General features: G+C 44.0%; 1 protein-coding gene across 1 annotated transcript; it reads right to left on the bottom strand.

The window, feature by feature from the left end:
• Nucleotides 1-3,354: 3,354 nt before the first annotated feature.
• On the bottom strand, nucleotides 3,355-18,650 carry sult6b1 (sulfotransferase family, cytosolic, 6b, member 1). Its single transcript, XM_072390502.1, has 7 exons — nucleotides 18,420-18,650; nucleotides 12,366-12,478; nucleotides 9,188-9,277; nucleotides 8,319-8,445; nucleotides 5,516-5,610; nucleotides 5,278-5,434; nucleotides 3,355-3,769 (listed from the first exon to the last, which is right to left on the bottom strand). Exons 1-7 carry the CDS (start codon nucleotides 18,613-18,615, stop codon nucleotides 3,642-3,644), a joined length of 906 nt encoding a protein of 301 aa, XP_072246603.1. The 5' UTR covers nucleotides 18,616-18,650; the 3' UTR covers nucleotides 3,355-3,641.
• Nucleotides 18,651-22,737: the final 4,087 nt, after the last annotated feature.

The following is a 22,737-nucleotide window of genomic DNA, read 5'->3' on the forward strand; positions in this document are numbered from 1 at the left end:
TTCACGAGACACAGAGGACCAATGACAAGCTAGCAATACGTCAATGACCCACGTCCGGGACGCCCCTTCAAAATTAAAGTAAAACCGGAAGTTAATTAACTTTTTTTTTTTTTAGGTCAAGCGTTAAAAATACGAACTTAAATGGACTTTTTTTTCACGAGACAGGACCAGCTGATGTGTAAAATGTGACATTTTAATGCCCTTTAAAAAAAAAAAACAAGTTGGAAAATTTTCTGAAGTCACAAACAGACTTTGATCAAATATATGGAAGCGAATCGTGATCGTAATTCAAATTAAAATGCATTTGCAGATATGCTTCTTCATTTTAAAAGAACGTGGCTGCATTATTTGACTGAAATTAAATTAGTAATCAATCATCCCAGTTGCATTTTAATTTTCTTCTGCTCAGTCTTTCACTAAATTAAAATGAAAAAGAAATAGACATTTGAGATTTAATTTTCAAAATATGCCCCAGCAAATAGATACCAAAATTAAAATATCAAAATATCACATTTTAAATAAGTGAATTATTATCTTATCCAATAGGTGATGTTCACATTTAGAACTGTTCAGCCATTGATTAAGCTGCAGCAGGGCAGTTATTTTGCTCTGTGCACGAACAGAGGAGATAAAACCAAACTGTTGGGCAGATTAATCCAGTATCTGCACCACACAGCAACAGATTCCAGAGTTCTACAGGAAAACCTACAACCATCCACAAACAGAACACCAGCAGAACTCCGGGTATGGCTGTGATGAAAGCTTTCTGGTGTTTCTGATCCTGACGCCACCTGACTGTCATTGGCCCAGGTAGGTGGATGAATATGAATATGAATATATCATATTAACTGTTATAGAGTCCAGTGATTGAAACCAGTTGGTAGGATTTTGGGATCATTGTAAAAAGATGATTGATTTTGGGTAATATTGACATTTTGACTGCAGCTATTCCACCGGTGAGAGAAAGTTCATCCAGGTCTAAGTATTTATTGTTGCCAGCAGGTAAGGGAGGGGGTGCATGTGGGGATCCAATCCTCCACTTAATGGCAGGATGGTTGAGTTTAGTCCAGTTTATTGGGTAATCTGACATATTTGAGAGCTGATTAATGAGCTTTATCACTTATTGCAGTGAACAGGATGTGGACTGGAGGTGCAATAAAATGTCATCTGCTCACAAGCTAATCTTGTGATGGTAATTGGAAACATGTGTGCCTTGGATATTGTGATTCTGGCGCATTGTAACCGCTAAATGTGCCATGAATATGGCAAATCGTGGTGGAGGGATTGATTAGAGCAGGTGAGCGCGCAATCAGCGGGAACCTATATCAGCTGCGGCTCACTGCGGTCCGGACAAACTGCGACGCCGGACGCCGAACTGAGTTGTTTTCGGCCACCGAGGACTGGAAACGCATCCCAACAGGTAAGAAATACGTTTTATTTGGACACTATGTCGCGTTTAGTTTGTGTTGATTTAAGGTTTGTTTTTTCTGTGCGTGTTTATCACGTAAAGCTGCGTGTTAACAGAGCTTTAAAGCAGCTCACCTACAGGTATGAGAGAGGCTCTCAATCCGCTTCTAATCCAAGGCGGATCATAGCAGAACAGCCGCTTTAAGACCGAAAAATGCGTAAATTCGCCTGTTTGTTACAGATAAGCCGATAGGTTAAATGTTTGTGGAACTAATTGTTGCAGGTTATAAAGAGAAATGTTTTAATTCACAAAGAGAACCGAGGACAGGAAGTAAAACCCTTTCCCTCCAAAAGCTTGTATTTCCCGCGTGTTCCCGCAGCCTGTTTCCTGTTTCCAATGAGCCGGCAGGTGCGCCTCATCTTATTCTCTCTTTAATAACTCCAGTTTACATGTTAACCTTCTTAAAACGGCCATTTTAAAAATGCAGCCCGTCTTAACTTCAGACATCCTGCATGAGACTTGAAGAGCTTCCATGTTGACACACCTGCGCTGTAAGCGCATGCACGATAAGAGCTGATCAGCTGTTTGCATCTGATCAGTTTCATTGATTATTATCAGCGTCACTCCAACTGCTTTCATTCATATTGATCAGTGTGAACTCCTGTAATGCGTTATCAGCAGGATCATCCAAACATCAGCGGGATGGCTTCAACTCCTTCAGAGTTCCCACACAAACTCGGGCATTTGAACGCATCACTAAAGTTTCTCTAACGTTAGTAGGTTAACCAGATCTTTTTTTACAGGGTCACTGAGTGACGACCGCACCTCATCCAAGAAGACCCATCTGTCATATCAACACCGTTTAGTTGCTAATTTCTCCGTAAAATTGGTTTAGATCAATCTCTATTGGGACCATCTAAAGATATGCCACACTATTGCCTCTGTGTCTATGGTTTCCTCCAAACGTGCTGCTGTGCATTAGGACCAAACATCTCCACTTTGCTCTGGTCTGTCCAAAGGACATTGTTCCAGAAGTCTTGAGCTTTGTTCAGATGCAGCTTTGCAAACCTAAGCTGTGCTGCCATGTTCTTTTTAGAGAGAAGAGGCTTTCTCCTCCAGCCCTTCCAAACAAGCCATCCTTGTTCAGCCTTTTTCTAACTGTGCTGTCATGACCTTTAACCTTTAGCATGCTAACTGAGGCCTGGAGAGTCTGAGATGTAGCTCTGGGCTTCTTCACCTTGGGGTGACCTTTAACCTTTAGCATGCTAACTGAGGCCTGTAGAGTCTGAGATGTAGCTCTGGGCTTTTCCACCTTGGGGTGACCTTTAACCTTTAACATGCTAACTGAGGCCTGTAGAGTCTGAGATGTAGCTCTGGGCTTTTTCACCTTGGGGTGACCTTTAACCTTTAACATGCTAACTGAGGCCTGTAGAGTCTGAGATGTAGCGCTGGGCTTTTTTGCAGTTTTTGAAAAAAGATGAGAAAAAGACAAAAGCTAAACCCTTTGTTCCGTAAATTACTCGCCTGCTGTTGGTTACCGACCAGTTTGTTGATAATTTAGCATTCATAAAACATTTTACACAAGTTCTTATGTTTGAAGTAAATCCTGTTTCCAAATTTAACAGTTTAACAATTGATGATACTACTTTCAATATAATGTGACATATAAATGTCTCTGGTTGTGCTCAGTAACAGAAGATGGAGTCAGACGATCTGACATCACAGAAAAAAGGTTTTATTTTTCATCGTAGTCCTGTAAATTACATAGATTACATACATTCACATAGGGATTAGCTGTTAGATTCACAGTTAGCTGAGCAGCCTGTGGAAGACCAACAAGATGGAGATTTTACCGTAAAAATCACAATCTGTCCCCCCTCCAGGGTCCTAAACTTCTGCGTATTTAGAGATTTCTTATAAAAGCAGAAGTTAAGGAGGCTGCCCCATCGAACCGTTTCTGTCATGTTTTTCATTGTAGAATTTTTACAACAAAAGTTTACTGATTGCAATCATAAAAACTTAATCATGTTGAGGTTTTTTCCTCCATCTTTCTTTTTTCCTGGAGCTGTGGTGGGACTTCTGGCCCTGAACTGAGCCTGCCAGGTAGGGTTTTTTTTACCTGTTTAGATTAAAGGTATTTAAGGGTTGATGTCACGCTCCAAACCAAGTGGAGTTGCCTGTATGACTCGGCTCAGGGCAGAAAAGTCCCAGAGTCCCTCCTCTTCCTCTTTTCTCACTGACAGTGCTGTTGGTAGTTGAGTTTGGCTCCCAGCCTGGTTCCTCCCAGACGTTTGTTGAAGGCCTCGTCCATTTCTCGGCTCTGTTCTGGAGTGAAATGGTTCTTCCAGTCTCCGACCTCACCTGCATGGGCACAAAAATACAGACACGATAAAATATTAACATTTTAACTTCCATATTAACATCTAATTCTGCTGCAGGAGACTGATCCGCCTCCTGAGCGCACATTGTCCAAAAACATGATTTTCCCTCTTTTCAAGAGATTAAATGGATGATGGACATCAGTCTCATGGGGTAACAAACTCCTGCTTCTTGTATTTTTATGGCTAATACAAACTAACCACACTGACAGCTGAATCTTATGCCCTGAACCCAGGGCTGGCTCTGGGCATAGGTGAACCAGGCGGTCGCCTGGGGCGCCATCTGCTGGAGGGGCGCAAAAATGTAATTCTCAAAGTGGAAAAAAAAAAATCATAATTTAAAAAAAATTATACTCTGAGATACGAATAATAAATTTCAACCTAACCTTCAAATTTCTTTACACTTTTTCTTTTAAAGATATAAATAAACGTTTATTTTTTTCATCTTCTATCATGAAAAGTGCGCCCAAGCCGTCAGGTGCTGCTTTTAGAAAGCAGAGGAAAAACTGGCCCAAAGCAGAGGTATGTAACATTAAATAACTCTTAAAGCATTAGGTGTTGATTTTTTTTCGGTGCAATCTGTTGGTTTCCTTAGCTCGGATATTATTTTTTAAATTGGCTCTATATGAATTAATTGGATTATGATTACAATTAATTGAATTCCAATTGGCTTGAATTGGACTATATTACTTAAGTGCCTTGAGATGACAATTGTTGTAATTTGGCGCTATATAAATAAAATTGAATTTCTTCATTTTGGCTAACAGCTAGTGCAAAGCTAAGCTAGCTGTGTTAGATAGCACTACTATCCTAAAGTTACTACTCACAGACAGGTTCCCAAGCTATTATACTCTACTATACATTTAAAATATACTACTGTAAATGTCTGGCAAACGGCTGCCAAGCTGACATTGGCTGAACTTGTGCAGTAAATAGAGGGTAAAAGCTTCAGAATAAAGCCTAAACACCTCGAATGTATGAGAGGAACCCTGAGATAAACTCTGTTTATTGTAAGCTTGGCTGTTGGCTGCAATGTAACCTATTATTATTTGGATTTTTCCAGGTGCAATGAAAAGATATTTGAAAGCACCTGAGGAGCAAGTTTATTCAATTTCGAGAGACGACTCTCACCTGGAGCGCCATATTACCCAGAGCCGGCCCTGTCTGAACCTTTAGCTGCCGCAGGAATTATCTCCATTTTGGACCATGATGGCAGCTGGTTACCCCCGTTTTTAGCAAAACTATGCGAACCCCATGTTGACACCAGCTCTGTTTTGAACTGATATCAGAGACTCGTCTGAATGTTTATAAAAGCATTGCCTTTATAAAAGATTACCCTGATCTGGAGGACTAAGAATCTACTCCGACAACTTAATGGTGGCTCATGGGAACTGTAGTTTTTAGGCTCAAACCGGGTCTCTGAATATAAAGAAGATTAAAGATGTTGTTCTAAAAAAGTTTTATATGGTAGAAAATAAATTTCTGAGTCACCTTTCCTGAAGATGACGTTTCCCATGTTGCCATGGGAGTTGGCGGAGCTCTGCTTCATGGCGTTGAAGGTGCTCTCTCCTGCGATCTGCTGGACCTGAGCTTCGGTCAGGCTGAAGTCGAAGAAGCTGGAGATCTGACGGATGCCGGCGCTCAGGTCCTGCGGGGCAGCAAACACAAGCAGATCTCTTACATGCACTTCATGTGAGTGTTTCAGTCAACGTTCTCTGTGAAATCAGACCTGCTTTAACTCCTCGTAGGTGACGATCATCACGTTGGGATCATCCATCTTCTTCTCCCAGGCCAAAGCGTGATCAAAGTAGGATCCCCAAGGAACTGCACACACAAAAGTCAGCGCCACGTTTACTTTAGCCACGCCTCTTCGCTCTGTACATTGGAAATTAATGGCAACTGGCCACTTCCATCGCTCACTTTGTGTTCGGAGTGAATCCAGGCGGATCCCAGCCATTCACTCTGAATGGGGCGAAGATTGTACCGAGCTCGTACTTAGCGACTGAATCGTGTCATCATTAATGCTTTTGCCCATGTCCCAGTGAGTCTGTTCTTCAGTCTGAGATGGGTGATGCAGACCGATGTGCAGTTTATAAAGTGTAAAAACCACCGACGATGTTGTACTTGACCGTCGGACCATTTCCCGCTGACACAGGGAGGTAATACATGCACTACATGTGCTGGCAGCGATAAACCAATCGGAGAACATTAGGTAATACGTACGCCTTATACTCAGGTGCGCCTTATGTATGGGTTAAGTACAGAAATGGACCCCATAATTGAGGCTGCGCCTTATACTCTGGTGAGCCTTATACTCAGGTAAGTCTTATACTCAGGTGAGCCTTATATATGGGTTAAGTACAGAAATGGACCCCATAATTGAGGCTGCGCCTTATACTCTGGTGAGCCTAATACTCGGCTGCACCTTATACTCTGGTGAGCCTTATACTCTGGTGAGCTTTGGATAAAAGCGTCTGTTAAATGCATAAATATAAAACATAAACAAAACATATTACTCAGGTGAGCCTCATGTATGGGTTAAGTACAGAAATGGACCCATAATTGAGGCTGCACCTTATACTCAGGTGAGCCTTATACTCAGGTGAGCCTTATAGTGTGGAAAATACGGTAATCTCCTCCCACGTCTTCACCAGGTAACAGAAACACACAGACTTGGTTGTTCACATGATATGAAAGAAGCAGGATTCATCAGAACCTTTTCAGTCGTTCTGTGGTGCAGTTCTGTTCTGTAGGAACATTCAGCAGTGGGCACGAGTCACTGTGTGTTCTGAAACTTTTATGACACAACCAGCATCCATTTTACAGTAACTTGGGCTGCAGTTTTCTTCTGGTGGTCCCAACAACACGGGCTCCACAGTCAGGGACTCTCGGCTGCCTTTGACCCTCTTGCCAGTTCACTGTTTTTGCCTCTTTGGAGCAATTTTTGTACGTCCTGACCTCTGCAGATCAGAAACTTCCAAAAAGAGCTTCTGGAGATGCTATAAAACAGCTTTTGGCCGTTGACAAAAACCTTAACAAACTATAAATCCCACCAGCTTAACTTGAGCTGGTGTTAATCTTATGGCTGATCATCGTAACCGACTGAATGCTGAACTTATAGCACAAAGTTATTCTCTTTTTGGGTCTTTTCTCTGTTGCAAACCATGTTTTTTATGGGTTCCTTTTTTGGATCGGTCCAACATTTCCACAGTGAGCTGCTGAGTCAGCTGCACAACGTTTACTGGCAGGTGTCAGGCCGTAAAACAGCAGAGCTCAGGTTTACATATTAAAACCAAAGACTGTGCAGAACAAAAGGAAGTATGAATACCATTCACTCATTTACACACAAAATAACTAACAACTTTGGAGCCGAGAACCTTTCAGAAAAGACATTTTCTGCTGGGTTTGGCAGGTAGAATCATCTGATGTGTCTGCAGAACAAAATCAATCTAAAAACAAGCCTTTTTTCACATTTTTATCAAATAAAAGCTCCTGAATCTCCTGAGATTGTGAGAATAAGTGCATGTGAAATGCCAGAAGCCATCCAACATGAGTGCTTAATGGAGCGGCTCCATCTACTTGAATGCTCTTGCAAAGGCTTCTGTCCCAACTGGGTCCCTCCGTTGGTCCCAGGATTGTCGTCTAGCAGCTCCTACACCACGCCTAAGACAATCCAAACTCTGTTCATGTGTCGTCCCACGATGGTGGAATGACCTACCGAGCGCTACCAGAACAGGGGCGTCCCTGTCTATCTTCAAGAAGCTCCTGAAAACCCAGCTCTTCAGAGAGCATCTCCTATCCCAGCACTTACCTTGTACTTCCCTACCCCCTCTATCTCTGCACTTTATCTTTCTGCTCTTCCTTCTATGCCTGCACCCTATCTCTACTCTGTCCCCTCTGACAGAGTCGGACTCCTGGGTTCCTTCTATGGAGCTTATTGTTAGCTTTTTATAAAGCTGTTACATCTTCATTTGTAAGCAGCTGCTAAATACAGAAATATAAACTCTATGCTTGACCGAATAGTTCATAACACATTGTTCTGCAGTTATTTCAGTTTTACTCTGACTTTAAGGTCAATATTGAGAATCCTGGCACCCAAAAGAAAATCCTTGGTGCAAGTAGGACCCGAAAATTAGCCAAAATTCTTCAAGAAAAGGTCACTTTTTGTCTAAAAATGGATTTGTCAACTAACATTTCATAATGATGTGGTTGATTGTGACAACATCTGCACTTAAATTAACCAAATAACAGCTAAAACGTGAATAATAAAGTCTTTCTGCTCTTCCTTCTATGCCTGCACCCTATCTCTACTCTGTCCCCTCTGACAGAGTCGGACTCCTGGGTTCCTTCTATGTAGCTTATTGTTAGCTTTTTATACAGCTGTTATATCTTCATTTGTAAGTCGCTTTGGATAAAAACGTCTGATAAATACAGAAACATAAACATAAACGTCCCTTCCTAACGAAGCAGGAAATAATTAAAAGATGATGACGTCTGTATCTGATAGATAATCATTAAGTTTATTTCCTCACCGTCTCCACTCATGAACTGGGAGAAGAAGGAGTCCCAGGACTCCACGGATGGCAGAACCGGGTTGTTGTTGGAGAAATGATAGAAGGACACCAGCGTGTCTTTGGGGTTCCTGAAGATCACCAGCATCTGTGCAACAGAAGGCGCTCGTGTTAGTTTTCACTGAAGAGGAGTTGTGCAGAAGGAGGCTGAATCGGGCTGTTCTCGCTCTCAGCTCGAGAGCCGATGAGCTGGAGAACCGAACCTGAAGACACAATAAACAACCTGACGAGGGGAGAAAAAGCAGAAAACAGCAATGAAGCCAGAGCGAGAAAAACCAAGGAGCTTAGATCCAGAGAGCGATGAGACGAGTGAGCACAGCTGCGACGGATTATCAGCAGCTGACCGTGGAAAGCAGCCAGGAGACATCCAGACATCTTGTTGCTGAAGCTGTGATGATATGTTGGTGCAAGAGTAATACTGAAAGCTGGTTCTATCCAGCCATCTGAACCGTCCGAAGGCCGAAACATCCTTAAACTGCTTTAACAACAGAAACGATGTGAAGATGTCAGGGTTTGGTTCTGGGTTTCTTCTTGTTTCTAATAAAGCTTTTGGCAAAGTTTTCAAACGTTTTCTCGTTACTTTAGCTAAACTCCAGTTGTTGTGCTTCGTTAGTTTTTGCTGTACTGCTCATCATCCCTCCTGAACCCCGTGACGTTCTTCATGAGCTCAGGAAGGTGATGAAACTAAGAAACACTGAACCGAAGGCGCTGCCAGAGCCGGGAACTCTCTGCGAGAAGCAGGAAGCAGCGTCAGACTTTGAGGAAAACGCCTGAGAAAGACTCTGGGATGGAAGCGGTCGTGTGATTCCTGCCGAAGCTGAGAGACGTACCTTTGTTTTGTTCTCATCGAAGGAGGAGGGGATGTTGTCAGGATGGAGGTGAGTCCCCAGAAACCTTGGAGAAGGAGTCTCATCCATGGCCTGAAGGCAGAGGTGGGTTCAGCTTTAATACATGACTTTTATACATGTTTATTCAGGATGAAACCTTTGGAGGAAATAAACACTTAATGTCTGGATCCTGATTGGAGCGGGTGAGAAACTAAGAAGATGTTGGGCTTGAACCTGTTGCTTAATATCAGTTATTGTCATGATTTGTGGCTATTTTAATTGGTTATGCACTAATTTGAAATAATTAGAAGTTAAAGACATTTATTTGATCGTTTTACAACAACAAAAATCAGCATGAAGTCATCAGTGTTCTTCAATAAACTGACATTCTGGTCACCCGGCGCCTCCACATTCAGTTAAATAATAAGTTCTTTTAACCATGGCCACCTCATCAAAGCAGTTTAATTTAAGCTTTGTGTTTCTATCTAAACTGAAGCAGCAACACAGGAACAAGTCACAGAAACAGTGGCTCTCCTCTTTATATGCTCAAGCAACTGGTGCCGACATCAACCTCTGCAGAACCATCTTTTTATGGCCTTTATGCTTCTGTGTGGACTTCAGAGGAGCTGACGTTCATCCCGGCTGTGAAGCTGAAGGCCAGCAGAACCACATCGTCTGCAAACAGCAGAACCAGACGCCCTCCTCTCCCACCTCCAGATCCTGTCCATGAGAACCACAAGCAGGTGAGGAGGGGCAGCCCTGGTGGAGGCCAGCACTTCCCAGAAATTGACCCCATAATTGAGGCTGCGCCTTATACTCAGGTGAGCCTTATACTCAGGTTAGCCTTATACTCAGGTTAGCCTTATACTTAGGTGAGCCTTATACTCAGGTGAGCCTTATACTCAGGTGAGCCTTATACTTAGGTGAGTCTTATACTCGGGTGAGCCTTATACTTGGGTGAGCCTTATACTCGGGTGAGCCTTATACTCGGGTGAGCCTTATACTCAGGTTAGCCTTATACTTAGGTGAGCCTTATACTCAGGTGAGCCTTATACTCAGGTGAGCCTTATACTTAGGTGAGTCTTATACTCGGGTGAGCCTTATACTTGGGTGAGCCTTATACTCGGGTGAGCCTTATACTCGGGTGAGCCTTATACTCTGGTGAGCCTTATACTCTGGTGAGCCTTATACTCTGGTGAGCCTTATACTCTGGTGAGCCTTATATTCAGGTGAGCCTTATGCTCGGGTGCGCCTTATGCTCGAGTGAGTCCTATACTCGGGTGAGCCTTATAATCGGGTGAGCCTTATAATCGGGTGAGTCTTATACTCGGGTGAGCCTTATACTCGGGTGAGCCTTATACTCGGGTGCGCCTTATACTCGGGTGAGCCTTATACTCGGGTGCGCCTTATACTCGGGTGAGCCTTATACTCTGGTGAGCCTTATACTCAGGTGAGCCTTATACTCAGGTGAGCCTTATACTCAGGTGAGCCTTATACTTAGGTGAGTCTTATACTCGGGTGAGCCTTATACTCGGGTGAGCCTTATACTCGGGTGAGCCTTATACTCAGGTTAGCCTTATACTCAGGTGAGCCTTATACTCAGGTGAGCCTTATACTTAGGTGAGTCTTATACTCGGGTGAGCCTTATACTCGGGTGAGCCTTATACTCGGGTGAGCCTTATACTCTGGTGAGCCTTATACTCTGGTGAGCCTTATACTCTGGTGAGCCTTATATTCAGGTGAGCCTTATGCTCGGGTGCGCCTTATGCTCGAGTGAGTCCTATACTCTGGTGAGCCTTATAATCGGGTGAGTCTTATACTCGGGTGAGCCTTATACTTGGGTGAGCCTTATACTCGGGTGAGCCTTATGCTCGAGTGAGTCCTATACTCAGGTGAGCCTTATACTCAGGTGAGCCTTATACTTAGGTGAGTCTTATACTCGGGTGAGCCTTATACTCGGGTGAGCCTTATACTCAGGTGAGCCTTATATTCAGGTGAGCCTTATGCTCGGGTGAGCCTTATGCTCGGGTGCGCCTTATGCTCGGGTGAGCCTTATAGTGTGGAAAATACGGTGATCTCCTCCCACGTCGTCACCAGGTAACAGAAACACACGGACTTGGTTGTTCACATGATATAAAAGAAGCAGGATTCATCAGAACCTTTTTAGTTGTTCTGTGGTCCAGTTCTGTTCTGTAGGAGCATTCAGCAGTGGGCACGAGTCACTGTGTGTTCTGAAACCTTTATGACACAACCAGCATCCATTTTGCAGAACCATCTTTCTATGGCCTTTATGCTTCTGTGTCGTATTTTGTCTTTTACGTGACGAAGCCTGTGGACTTCAGAGGAGCTGACGTTCATCCCGGCTGTGAAGCTGAAGGCCAGCAGAACCACATCGTCTGCAAACAGCAGAACCAGACGCCCTCCTCTCCCACCTCCAGATCCTGTCCATGAGAACCACAAACAGGTGGGGAGGGGCAGCCCTGATGCAGTCCAACACGCACCGTAAACCAAGAGTGAGGACACAGCTTATTCTGGGACTCAATATCTCAGATTCTGACCCCAAACTCCTGCACAACCCTCCACAGAAGCCCTCAGGGTGAGCCCTGATCCAACTCCCATGATCCCTCAGTAGCTCCACTGTTCCATGAACCGGGCCAAAACCACACTGCTCCTCCTGAATCTGAACAATCGCTCGGCTCCTGTCCCTGTAGTTGGACTCTCCGGTTCTCCTTCTTAAAGATGGGAACCCCCCCCCCCCCCTATAATCACAACAATTTAAAAGAACTTCTGGTTCTCTGAGCCTTCCTCCTCCACCTGCTGACTTCACCAATGAGCCTAATTTACCTTTCAAAAGCTCCCTTTAAATCCACCTGTATGAACATCCAGCTGCAGACGGGTTTAACCTCAGTTCACATCATCTGCCTCATCCTCCCTGAACATGCACACCCATAAAAACGCACATAAAAGACAGCAGACTGGTGCCTGATGCTGCAGATGTGATGCAGAAGTGTGATTAAACACATGGACACCTGATCAAACTTTAAAAACTCAAATCAAAGGAGGGATTTAAATCAAAACCTGTGGGATAAATCATGATGACACCAAGCAAACTTAGCTGGGTTTTTACTAAAAAAGCCTTTTATCACCTGATAATAAAGTCAGAACACACATCAGTGAGTACCTTTAAGATATCTGGTCCAAAAAACTCGATCAGTGGAGGCACCCTGGCTTCTGTTTTCACCCCCTTGGCCTCCGAAATGATCTTCCTCAGAACTCCCACCATCCAGTTAAAACCTGCACACACACACAGTCAATGTCACGGTTTAGGTTTTCTTCAGGTCTCGTCACTTCCTGTTTTATTTTGAAATTCGCCAACTTTCCCCTCTTGTTTCAGGTATCTTGCCCTTCCTCCTGATCGTCTTCCCTGATTCCCAAACTGTTTCCACCTGTTCCCCTTGGTCCCTCATGTTGGTCCCTCTTGTGTTTCAGCAGCTAAGTCGCGCTGTGGCTGTGGAGAACCGCCTCAGATTAACTGTTTTATCAGCTGAAACTGGTTCACAGCGAAGCGCTTTCGTGTGTTTGCTGGTTTGTTCCTCAGATGTTTCTTTCCATGCTGCGTCTTTCTTTCTGTGGTCATGGTCTGAGCTTCGGGACAAACACGCAGAGACTTCTGCTACACAAACATTTAGCTCGTTTGGCTTCTATCCATCAGGTTGTCAGTTTATTTTCTTTTCCATTTCTCGTCATTTCCTGTTTTATTTTGAAATTCGCCAACTTTCCCCTCTGGTTTCAGGCTTCTTGCCCTTCCTCCTGATCGTCTTCCCTGATTCCCAAAGTGTTTCCACCTGTTCCCCTCGGTCCCTCATGTGTTTAAATAGTCTGCGTTTCCCTTGTCTTGTGCCAGTATTTTGTCTCTTATGATTCGCCTCTTGAACCATGAATTTCACCGATAACAATAGAGAAATTAATGTTTATCTTCTGCTCGTTTTAAGTGTCTTCAAGCAGCAACAAATGTGCTGATTTCTAGTTAATTTCTGGTGCCGACTGATGATTCTGTCACAGTAAAGAGGAGCCAAACATATGCTCACAGGCAGGAGGCCTTTTAATTTGATTTAACTAAACGTGCAGCCGAAAAGAAACCAGATAAACTGATATCCAAGACCAGAGCAAAGTGGGCTTTACAGAAGTAAACAGGAAGCAGGAACAAAACGAGGAAAAAGGGAAAGAAAACTGAGGAAAGTAGTTTGCCAAACCTCAAAAACTTCAGGCGCTCACCTGAAATGAGTCATTTACTCAAAATCCACCAATCAGAGGACACTTTTTCACATAAAGAGCAGGTTGTGTGGATGATGAAGACGAGAGGACTGCTGCCAGAAAAGAGTCGAGTTAATATCTGTCCCTGGACTTTTAACTTGATAAGAAGACCGTTCAGCTCAAACTTTGTCCCACTATAACCTGAAATCATGTCATTAACTGACCAAATCATAAATGAGATATTCTGATATGTTGTTCTGGACCGACTCATTTTCATGTTTAACGAAATGTTTTACTGTATCTGCAAAGATTAAGAGATTAAAAAGACGGTGTTTGAGTCTGATTCAGCTCTCTGGGATACCAGGAAGACAAAAATCCACTTTCAAACACTCAAAACTCTGATTTTCAGCTCATTATAGTCCACTAATCTTCTCTTTCAGTGCACCCCTCAGGTGTGAAACAGGGAAGAACATTTCTGAGTGACACATGACGGAAAACACATAAATGTTCCTCACAATGTGGAACAACTGAACCAAATCTATAGGTTTAACTGACTGGAGCTGAGTCAGTTTACACGAATGCGGTCAACTGGCAAATTCCTGAAGTGCCTGAGAATCTTTCTGTGATTTAAAGCAGGCATCTGGAGACAGAAAATGGTGGAAAAGCCAGTTTCACAGAAGCCAGTGAGGGCTGAAGACAGTAAACGCAGCGTATGAAGGCTCCTCCCTCAGCTGATTGAGCTGCCTGCAATCAGTCCCATCTTGTCCAAAAGGGTTGTTTAGACGTCTGTAAAGGAGGCTCCTCATTGGTTTGACTGCAGGAACACAGATAAAGATCTCCCCCAGCGGGCTCCTGTCCAAGCAGGCCCCTGCAGGACGTCTGCAGATGTGGTTTTTCAATCTAAAATGCCTCCAACTCATCGCTCATCTGTCTGCCTGCGCTGCAAAAAGCTTTTCGAATGTAAACATGTCACATTCCTCGAACGCACCACGGCAACGGCAGGAATGTTGCACATCGCTTGCTGCACATGCACACTGTGGGCGCTTTGTGCGAGATTAAAGCTGCGGCGTCACGGTGCTTTCAAACTCCGATAAATCTCAACTTTCCCTCCGTGGTCGAGAGCGGAACCGGGAATTCCTGCAAAGTGAAGTCAGTGAAGGGGTCCCCGCAGGCCGCCGTTAAAGGAGGCGGTTTAATGCATCTCAGCTGCTTTTGTTCTTCATTCTGTTCCAGGCAACAAAGCAAATTAGAAGCTTTTTAATCCAAACTGTACATGTGAGGAAAGGTTCCAGGAGACACATTCATGTGGAAAATGGTGGTTTTACCGATTAAAACATAATGAAATTAACTAAAACTGAGACAAAATGTCAGCCTTTGGGTCATGCTTCCGTGTCTGGTTCGTTTGATTCAGATTTCTTCTTTATTTTGGGGTTATGAATCAGGGTTTATTCTCTGCTTCTACCGTTTCTCGGCTCTCTTTCCTGATTTGCCCGAGTTGTGCGGTTTCTTATGGATCTGATGTGGTCTCAGTCCTGATCTCAGCTCAGTTTGTAGCTTTAACTTAGCTTTGACTCTCCAGCGTTTGTCCTTTGTCTGGTTTTTGTTCTGCTTGTGTTCAGTTCATGACTTTGTTTAGTTTCCTGTTTTATTTTGAAAGTCACTTTCCTGTTTCTCCTGTTTTAATTCTCCCAGATGCACCAGTTGTTTGTTCAGTCTCCTGAGTTTTCTTTGTCATTTTCCAGTTCATTGTTTCAGTCTGGTTCTGCCTTCCCTCTCATTCTGATTTACTTATTTTTGGCATATTTTTGCAGAGTTAGATAAAGACTTTTCATCTTTCAAGTTTAGTTTCAACCTGGTCGGTTTCTGGTTCCAAACTTCATGCCTGGACCAAGGAACAAAGAGGGTAAGAAGCAGCCAGCTGCTGCTGATCAATGCTCTGATTAACTGATCCTCAGTCAGTGTGAACAGCTCTATAAAAGCAGGAGTTCTGTCAGTTTAACACGATGCCAAGGAGGAAAGACACCAGCAATGATCTCAGAGAAGCAGCTGCTGCTGCCCATCAGTCTGGGAAGGGTTATAAGGCCATTTCCAGACTATCTGGAGTCCATCATTCTACAGAGAGAAAGATTATTCACAAGTGGAAAACATTCAGGACAGCTGTCAATCTTCCCAGGAGTGGACGTCCCAGCAAGTTCACCCCAAGGTGAAGAAGCCCAGAGCTACATCTCAGACTCCACAGGCCTCAGTTAGCATGCTAAAGGTTAAAGGTCACCCCAAGGTGAAGAAGCCCAGAGCTACATCTCAGACTCTACAGGCCTCAGTTAGCATGTTAAAGGTTAAAGGTCACCCCAAGGTGAAAAAGCCCAGAGCTACATCTCAGACTCTACAGGCCTCAGTTAGCATGTTAAAGGTTAAAGGTCACCCCAAGGTGAAGAAGCCCAGAGCTACATCTCAGACTCTACAGGCCTCAGTTAGCATGCTAAAGGTTAAAGGTCACCCCAAGGTGAAAAAGCCCAGAGCTACATCTCAGACTCTACAGGCCTCAGTTAGCATGTTAAAGGTTAAAGGTCACCCCAAGGTGAAAAAGCCCAGAGCTACATCTCAGACTCTACAGGCCTCAGTTAGCATGTTAAAGGTTAAAGGTCACCCCAAGGTGAAAAAGCCCAGAGCTACATCTCAGACTCTACAGGCCTCAGTTAGCATGTTAAAGGTTAAAGGTCACCCCAAGGTGAAGAAGCCCAGAGCTACATCTCAGACTCTACAGGCCTTAGTTAGCATGTTAAAGGTTAAAGGTCACCCCAAGGTGAAGAAGCCCAGAGCTACATCTCAGACTCTACAGGCCTCAGTTAGCATGCTAAAGGTTAAAGGTCATACATCTCAGACTCTACAGGCCTCAGTTAGCATGCTAAAGGTTAAAGGTCATACATCTCAGACTCTACAGGCCTCAGTTAGCATGCTAAAGGTTAAAGGTCATACATCTCAGACTCTACAGGCCTCAGTTAGCATGCTAAAGGTTAAAGGTCATGACAGCACAGTTAGAAAAAGGCTGAACAAGGATGGCTTGTTTGGAAGGGCTGCAGGATAAAGCCTCTTCTCTCTAAAAAGAACATGGCAGCACAGCTTAGGTTTGCAAAGCTGCATCTGAACAAAGCTCAAGACTTCTGGAACAATGTCCTTTGGACAGACCAGAGCAAAGTGGAGATGTTTGGTCCTAATGCACAGCAGCACGTTTGGAGGAAACCAAACACAGCAGATCAGCACAAACACCTCATACCAGCTGTCAAGCACGGTGGTGGAGGGCTGATGATCTGGGCTGGTTCTGCAGCCACAGGACCTGGGCACCTTGCAGTCATTGAGTCCACCATGAACTCCTCTGGATACCAAAGTATTCTAGAGTCAGATGTGAGGCCATCTGTCCCACAGCTAAAGCTGGGCTGAAACTGGCTCATCAACAGGACAAAGATCCCAAAGACAGCAGCAGATCTACAGCAGAATGTGGGAAAAAGAAAAGAATCAAGGTGTTGCAATGGTCCAGTCAGAGTCCAGACCTCAGCCTGACTGAAATGCTTTTCTTGGTTTTTGTTCAGCGTTTAATTTGGAGATTATCAAGACATTTGACGATCTAAACTTCAGTGTTAGGGCTGGTTTTCCAGACCTGAGACGGGTCCTTGTGTGGAATTATCACCAAACTTGGGGAATACTATAAGAAAAAGAAAAGAAAACACAGATTTCTGCACATTTGATGCAGAATTTCCAGCTTTTTCCAGCATTATCTCATGTGGTTCTTGAGGTTTTAGTCTTGAACTTAGGCACCAAAAACAGGATGTGATGACAAAACCTCAAGTTTTAATGCAGTTGTTGCAGCTTCTGTGGAGCAACAGGAAATGGTTCAAGCACTGTAAAACCATAAAGTGGTAATGAGGAAGGAGTTAATTATCGTCACTTATCACAGCCGATAGATCGCTGGCAACATGCAGGCTAAACTTAATGAAACTGTATTTCCATGTGCCACTGAATTAATAATCTGAATCACTTCGTTTTAAACCACCAGCAGGATCTCTTCCTGGACCAAAGAAAGTGGTTTTAGTGCCTAAACTGTTTGGCTTTAGAGACAGAAATCACTGAAACTCTTCCAGAAAGTTGCTCACAAATGACTTCTAATAAATAAGAAGTTTTAAAGAGTTAGAAAAGGCAGAAAAATGATCCAAATCTCTGCAGATCAGCGGCAGACTTTCAGATATGTTTGAAAACGTTGTTCCAGGGCTGTTTCGCTGCAGCTTGCAGATGTTTTCTGACCTCTCTTTGACTCACGGTTTATGACAGGCTCATGCACGTGGAGCTGTTACTTTTAAATCAACAGATAGGGATTTAACCCCCTTTATGAACACAACTCATTGTTACTTTGCATGCAAAGGTTGTTGGAAAACCGGTTTAGCTCCTGGGAGCGCTGCAGTCATTAATATCAGCCATCAGCGGACAAAGTTCATGGTGTGGACCGAGGAAACAATGGACCCCCGAGCACCAGCGTGTGCAAAGGTCACCCCACCTTCAGCAAACATGCAGGTGAACCTGAGGTTTGATTTCTCACTGTTGATCAAGATAAGCTGTTTGACTCCTGCCTTACTGTGTCACACTGATTACGCCACAGTTACCGAGCGAAGGCAGCGAGGCGACAAAAGGAAACTTTCGCTGCAGGTCAACTTTTCTGAGGTTTTAAAGGCGCCACCAGGAGGATTCGCGGCGCTGTTACAGCCCACCGAAGGTTTTACTTCAAAAGCATGAACATAAATCAAGGTTCTGGCCGGGAGTTAAACAGAAGCTCCTCTTATCTGGACCAGGAGCATCCACTGAGCCCATTTCATGGGTCAGAGCTCACCGCATCATTTCAGCTTAAAAAACATCTTTAAAAGTTTTAATCTGCCTCCCGTTACACTCAGCTACTGCCAGGGAGCGATTTAACCGTTCAATCACCATTACTCACCACATTTGGGGTAAGCCACCAGCATGACATCATCTTCTCTGGCCTTCATGCTTTCCAGGGCTTTTAAATGCTCCTCGGGGCACATGAGACTCGGGTATAACACTCCGTTAAATCTGAACAGCTTCTTCTCATCACTCATTTCGTTCGCCATCTGCAGCTTGGACTGCATCTTCTCGAGCGAGGGGTTGGCGTTCATCCTGAGGTGGTGGTGCAGCACGGACTGGAAAAGCACAAAAGAAGTCTTGGAGTTACGGCAGGAAAACGAGAAGCTGCTCTGTGTTCAGCTGAGCGCCCATCTGCTGCTGCTGCCCTGAAAGTGAGCCAACAGAGGGGAAGAAAGGGTGTGTTCAGCAGTAAAAGGAGGAGGAGGCACCAGGCACCTCCTCTCACCCCCCCACCTCCTGGGAAAATGTGTGTGGATTCACGGAGGTGTGACTGATGGCTGTGGACTGTTCCCCAGATGGGAGCTGCACACTGATGAGCTCACCGCTGAACCCCGTATCTCACATGTAGGAAATAACAGTTTCTTCTTCTGTGGTTTTCTTTGTGGCTCAGAGAGAGACTTCAGAGCAGGACTAAGGGACTGGATAGTGTAGTTGTATGATTCCCACCTTTCATGTGGGATCTGGGTTCAAATCCCCTGCATGAAAGGTACTGTCTCCAGTAGGGATCCTTAGGCAAGACCCCCTTACCCTACCTGCCTAAAAGTGTCTAAATGCATAAACATAAACCTCAGTATCAGTTTACGAGGGCGATCTCCCGGCAGCGCAAAAGAACGGGCTTTAAACTTTAACTATGAAAAACCTGAGCGCTCTCCTCAGTAACTAAGCAGAAGAAGAGCGCAGCTATGAAAGTTAAACATAAAACTCTCCAAACTGGGAGGAAAACAGAAAAGCTATGAACACTAAACAAAACAAAGCTCTCAAAACGAGGCGGAATAAAACAAAAGACTTTAAAGATAACTATGAATGGTTACAGCGAAAAATCACTCCTTGAAAACGGAGGAAAAACAAAGTTTTAGAATAAATAAACTAAGGCTATGGACCAGAATAATCTATAAAACAAGAGGATCGCTCACTGCAGGCTCGTGGAAACTATGGCTGAAAGAACAAGACAAAAGGCTGGTAATGAGGCTCAAAAGGAGACAACAAACTGGCACAAAACAAGGGAAATCCAGACTATTTGAACACATGAGGGACCAAGGGAAACAGGTGGAAACACTTTGGGAATCAGGGAAGTTAATGAGACGCCTGACACAGGAGGAAGAGTTAGAAACATGAAAGGAGAGGAGAAGGTGAGTGCTTTCAAAATAAAACAGGAAATGACAAGACAACAGGAAGCTCAACGTAAAGATGTCTGTCCTTCCCTTGTTTGAGGAGGCTCCCCAGCAGCTTTAAAAAGCACATTAATGCAGAAAACTGCAAACTGTGGTCACTTAAAAAGCTTCTAAAGTTGATTTAGGTTTTAAAATGGCACCACTGCATGAGAAAAGGTATCTTCAGGCACAAAGAACCATTTCTTTTGAGCAGCATTTGGTGACGGTGGGAAGCAAAAAGCTGTTATTAACAGAAAGAAACCATCTGCTTTGGCATGTTGGTGTCAGAAAGAGTCTAACTGACAGATTCACCAACCAACAAAGCTTTATTCTCTCCATAAAGTTCTGATGCAAATTCATAGCATGTCTCATGATTCTCTTACATTGAAAGTGGATATTTGTGGGATACTCGCATGTTTAGATGCAGGCCTGTTCGGTAAAACTGAATTATTACATGTGTTTGCAACCTCTGGAAGTCCTAAAGAAGGTTGAAATGATGTCAGGATTGTAGAGGAATGGATTTCTGAACGATTACTGAAGAAAACCAGGGTTTGGAGCGATGAAGGGATCTAATACAGATGAAAACTAGTAAATCTGAACGTACTGAACACGTGGGAAACTCTGCAGGAAGGACGGAGCAGCTGAGGACCAAAGGAAAGCCAGAACACAACACAAGGATGATGAAGATGACGTGTTACAGCGTGATGTTGAGGTTGTGTTTTATTCCTAAACCTAACCAAGCAGCTGAGGACCAAAGGAAAGCCAGAACACAACACAAGGATGATGAAGATGACGTGTTACAGCGTGATGTTGAGGTTGTGTTTTATCCCTAAACCTAACCAAGCAGCTGAGGACCAAAGGAAAGCCAGAACACAACACAAGGATGATGAAGATGTGTTACGGCGTGATGTTGAGGTTGTGTTTTATTCCTAAACCTAACCAAGCAGCTGAGGACCAAAGGAAAGCCAGAACACAACACAAGGATGATGAAGATGTGTTACAGCGTGATGTTGAGGTTGTGTTTTATTCCTAAACCTAACCAAGCAGCTGAGGACCAAAGGAAAGCCAGAACACAACACAAGGATGATGAAGATGACGTGTTACAGCGTGATGTTGAGGTTGTGTTTTATCCCTAAACCTAACCAAGCAGCTGAGGACCAAAGGAAAGCCAGAACACAACACAAGGATGATGAAGATGTGTTACGGCGTGATGTTGAGGTTGTGTTTTATTCCTAAACCTAACCAAGCAGCTGAGGACCAAAGGAAAGCCAGAACACAACACAAGGATGATGAAGATGTGTTACAGCGTGATGTTGAGGTTGTGTTTTATCCCTAAACCTAACCAAGCAGCTGAGGACCAAAGGAAAGCCAGAACACAACACAAGGATGATGAAGATGTGTTACAGCGTGATGTTGAGGTTGTGTTTTATTCCTAAACCTAACCAAGCAGCTGAGGACCAAAGGAAAGCCAGAACACAACACAAGGATGATGAAGATGTGTTACAGCGTGATGTTGAGGTTGTGTTTTATTCCTAAACCTAACCAAGCAGCTGAGGACCAAAGGAAAGCCAGAACACAACACAAGGATGATGAAGATGTGATACAGCGTGATGTTGAGGTTGTGTTTTATCCCTAAACCTAACCAAGCAGCTGAGGACCAAAGGAAAGCCAGAACACAACACAAGGATGATGAAGATGTGTTACAGCGTGATGTTGAGGTTGTGTTTTAGCCCTAAACCTAACCAAGCAGCTGAGGACCAAAGGAAAGCCAGAACACAACACAAGGATGATGAAGATGTGTTACAGCGTGATGTTGAGGTTGTGTTTTATTCCTAAACCTAACCAAGCAGCTGAGGACCAAAGGAAAGCCAGAACACAACACAAGGATGATGAAGATGTGTTACAGCGTGATGTTGAGGTTGTGTTTTATTCCTAAACCTAACCAAGCAGCTGAGGACCAAAGGAAAGCCAGAACACAACACAAGGATGATGAAGATGTGTTACAGCGTGATGTTGAGGTTGTGTTTTAGCCCTAAACCTAACCAAGTAGCTGAGGACCAAAGGAAAGCCAGAACACAACACAAGGATGATGAAGATGTGTTACAGCGTGATGTTGAGGTTGTGTTTTAGCCCTAAACCTAACCAAGCAGCTGAGGACCAAAGGAAAGCCAGAACACAACACAAGGATGATGAAGATGTGTTACAGCGTGATGTTGAGGTTGTGTTTTATCCCTAAACCTAACCAAGCAGCTGAGGACCAAAGGAAAGCCAGAACACAACACAGGGATGATGAAGATGACGTGTTACAGCGTGATGTTGAGGTTGTGTTTTATCCCTAAACCTAACCAAGCAGCTGAGGACCAAAGGAAAGCCAGAACACAACACAAGGATGATGAAGATGTGTTACAGCGTGATGTTGAGGTTGTGTTTTATCCCTAAACCTAACCAAGCAGCTGAGGACCAAAGGAAAGCCAGAACACAACACAAGGATGATGAAGATGTGTTACAGCGTGATGTTGAGGTTGTGTTTTAGCCCTAAACCTAACCAAGCAGCTGAGGACCAAAGGAAAGCCAGAACACAACACAAGGATGATGAAGATGTGTTACAGCGTGATGTTGAGGTTGTGTTTTATCCCTAAACCTAACCAAGCAGCTGAGGACCAAAGGAAAGCCAGAACACAACACAAGGATGATGAAGATGACGTGTTACAGCGTGATGTTGAGGTTGTGTTTTATCCCTAAACCTAACCAAGCAGCTGAGGACCAAAGGAAAGCCAGAACACAACACAAGGATGATGAAGATGTGTTACAGCGTGATGTTGAGGTTGTTTTATTCCTAAACCTAACCAAGCAGCTGAGGACCAAAGGAAAGCAAGAACACAACACAAGGATGATGAAGATGTGTTACAGCGTGATGTTGAGGTTGTGTTTTATCCCTAAACCTAACCAAGCAGCTGAGGACCAAAGGAAAGCCAGAACACAACACAAGGATGATGAAGATGT

The sequence above is a fragment of the Leuresthes tenuis genome, unplaced genomic scaffold, assembly GCF_036924035.1.
Source record: "Leuresthes tenuis unplaced genomic scaffold, fLeuTen1.0.hap1 SCAF_8, whole genome shotgun sequence".
In the NCBI taxonomy this organism is placed as follows: Eukaryota; Metazoa; Chordata; class Actinopteri; order Atheriniformes; family Atherinopsidae; genus Leuresthes; species Leuresthes tenuis.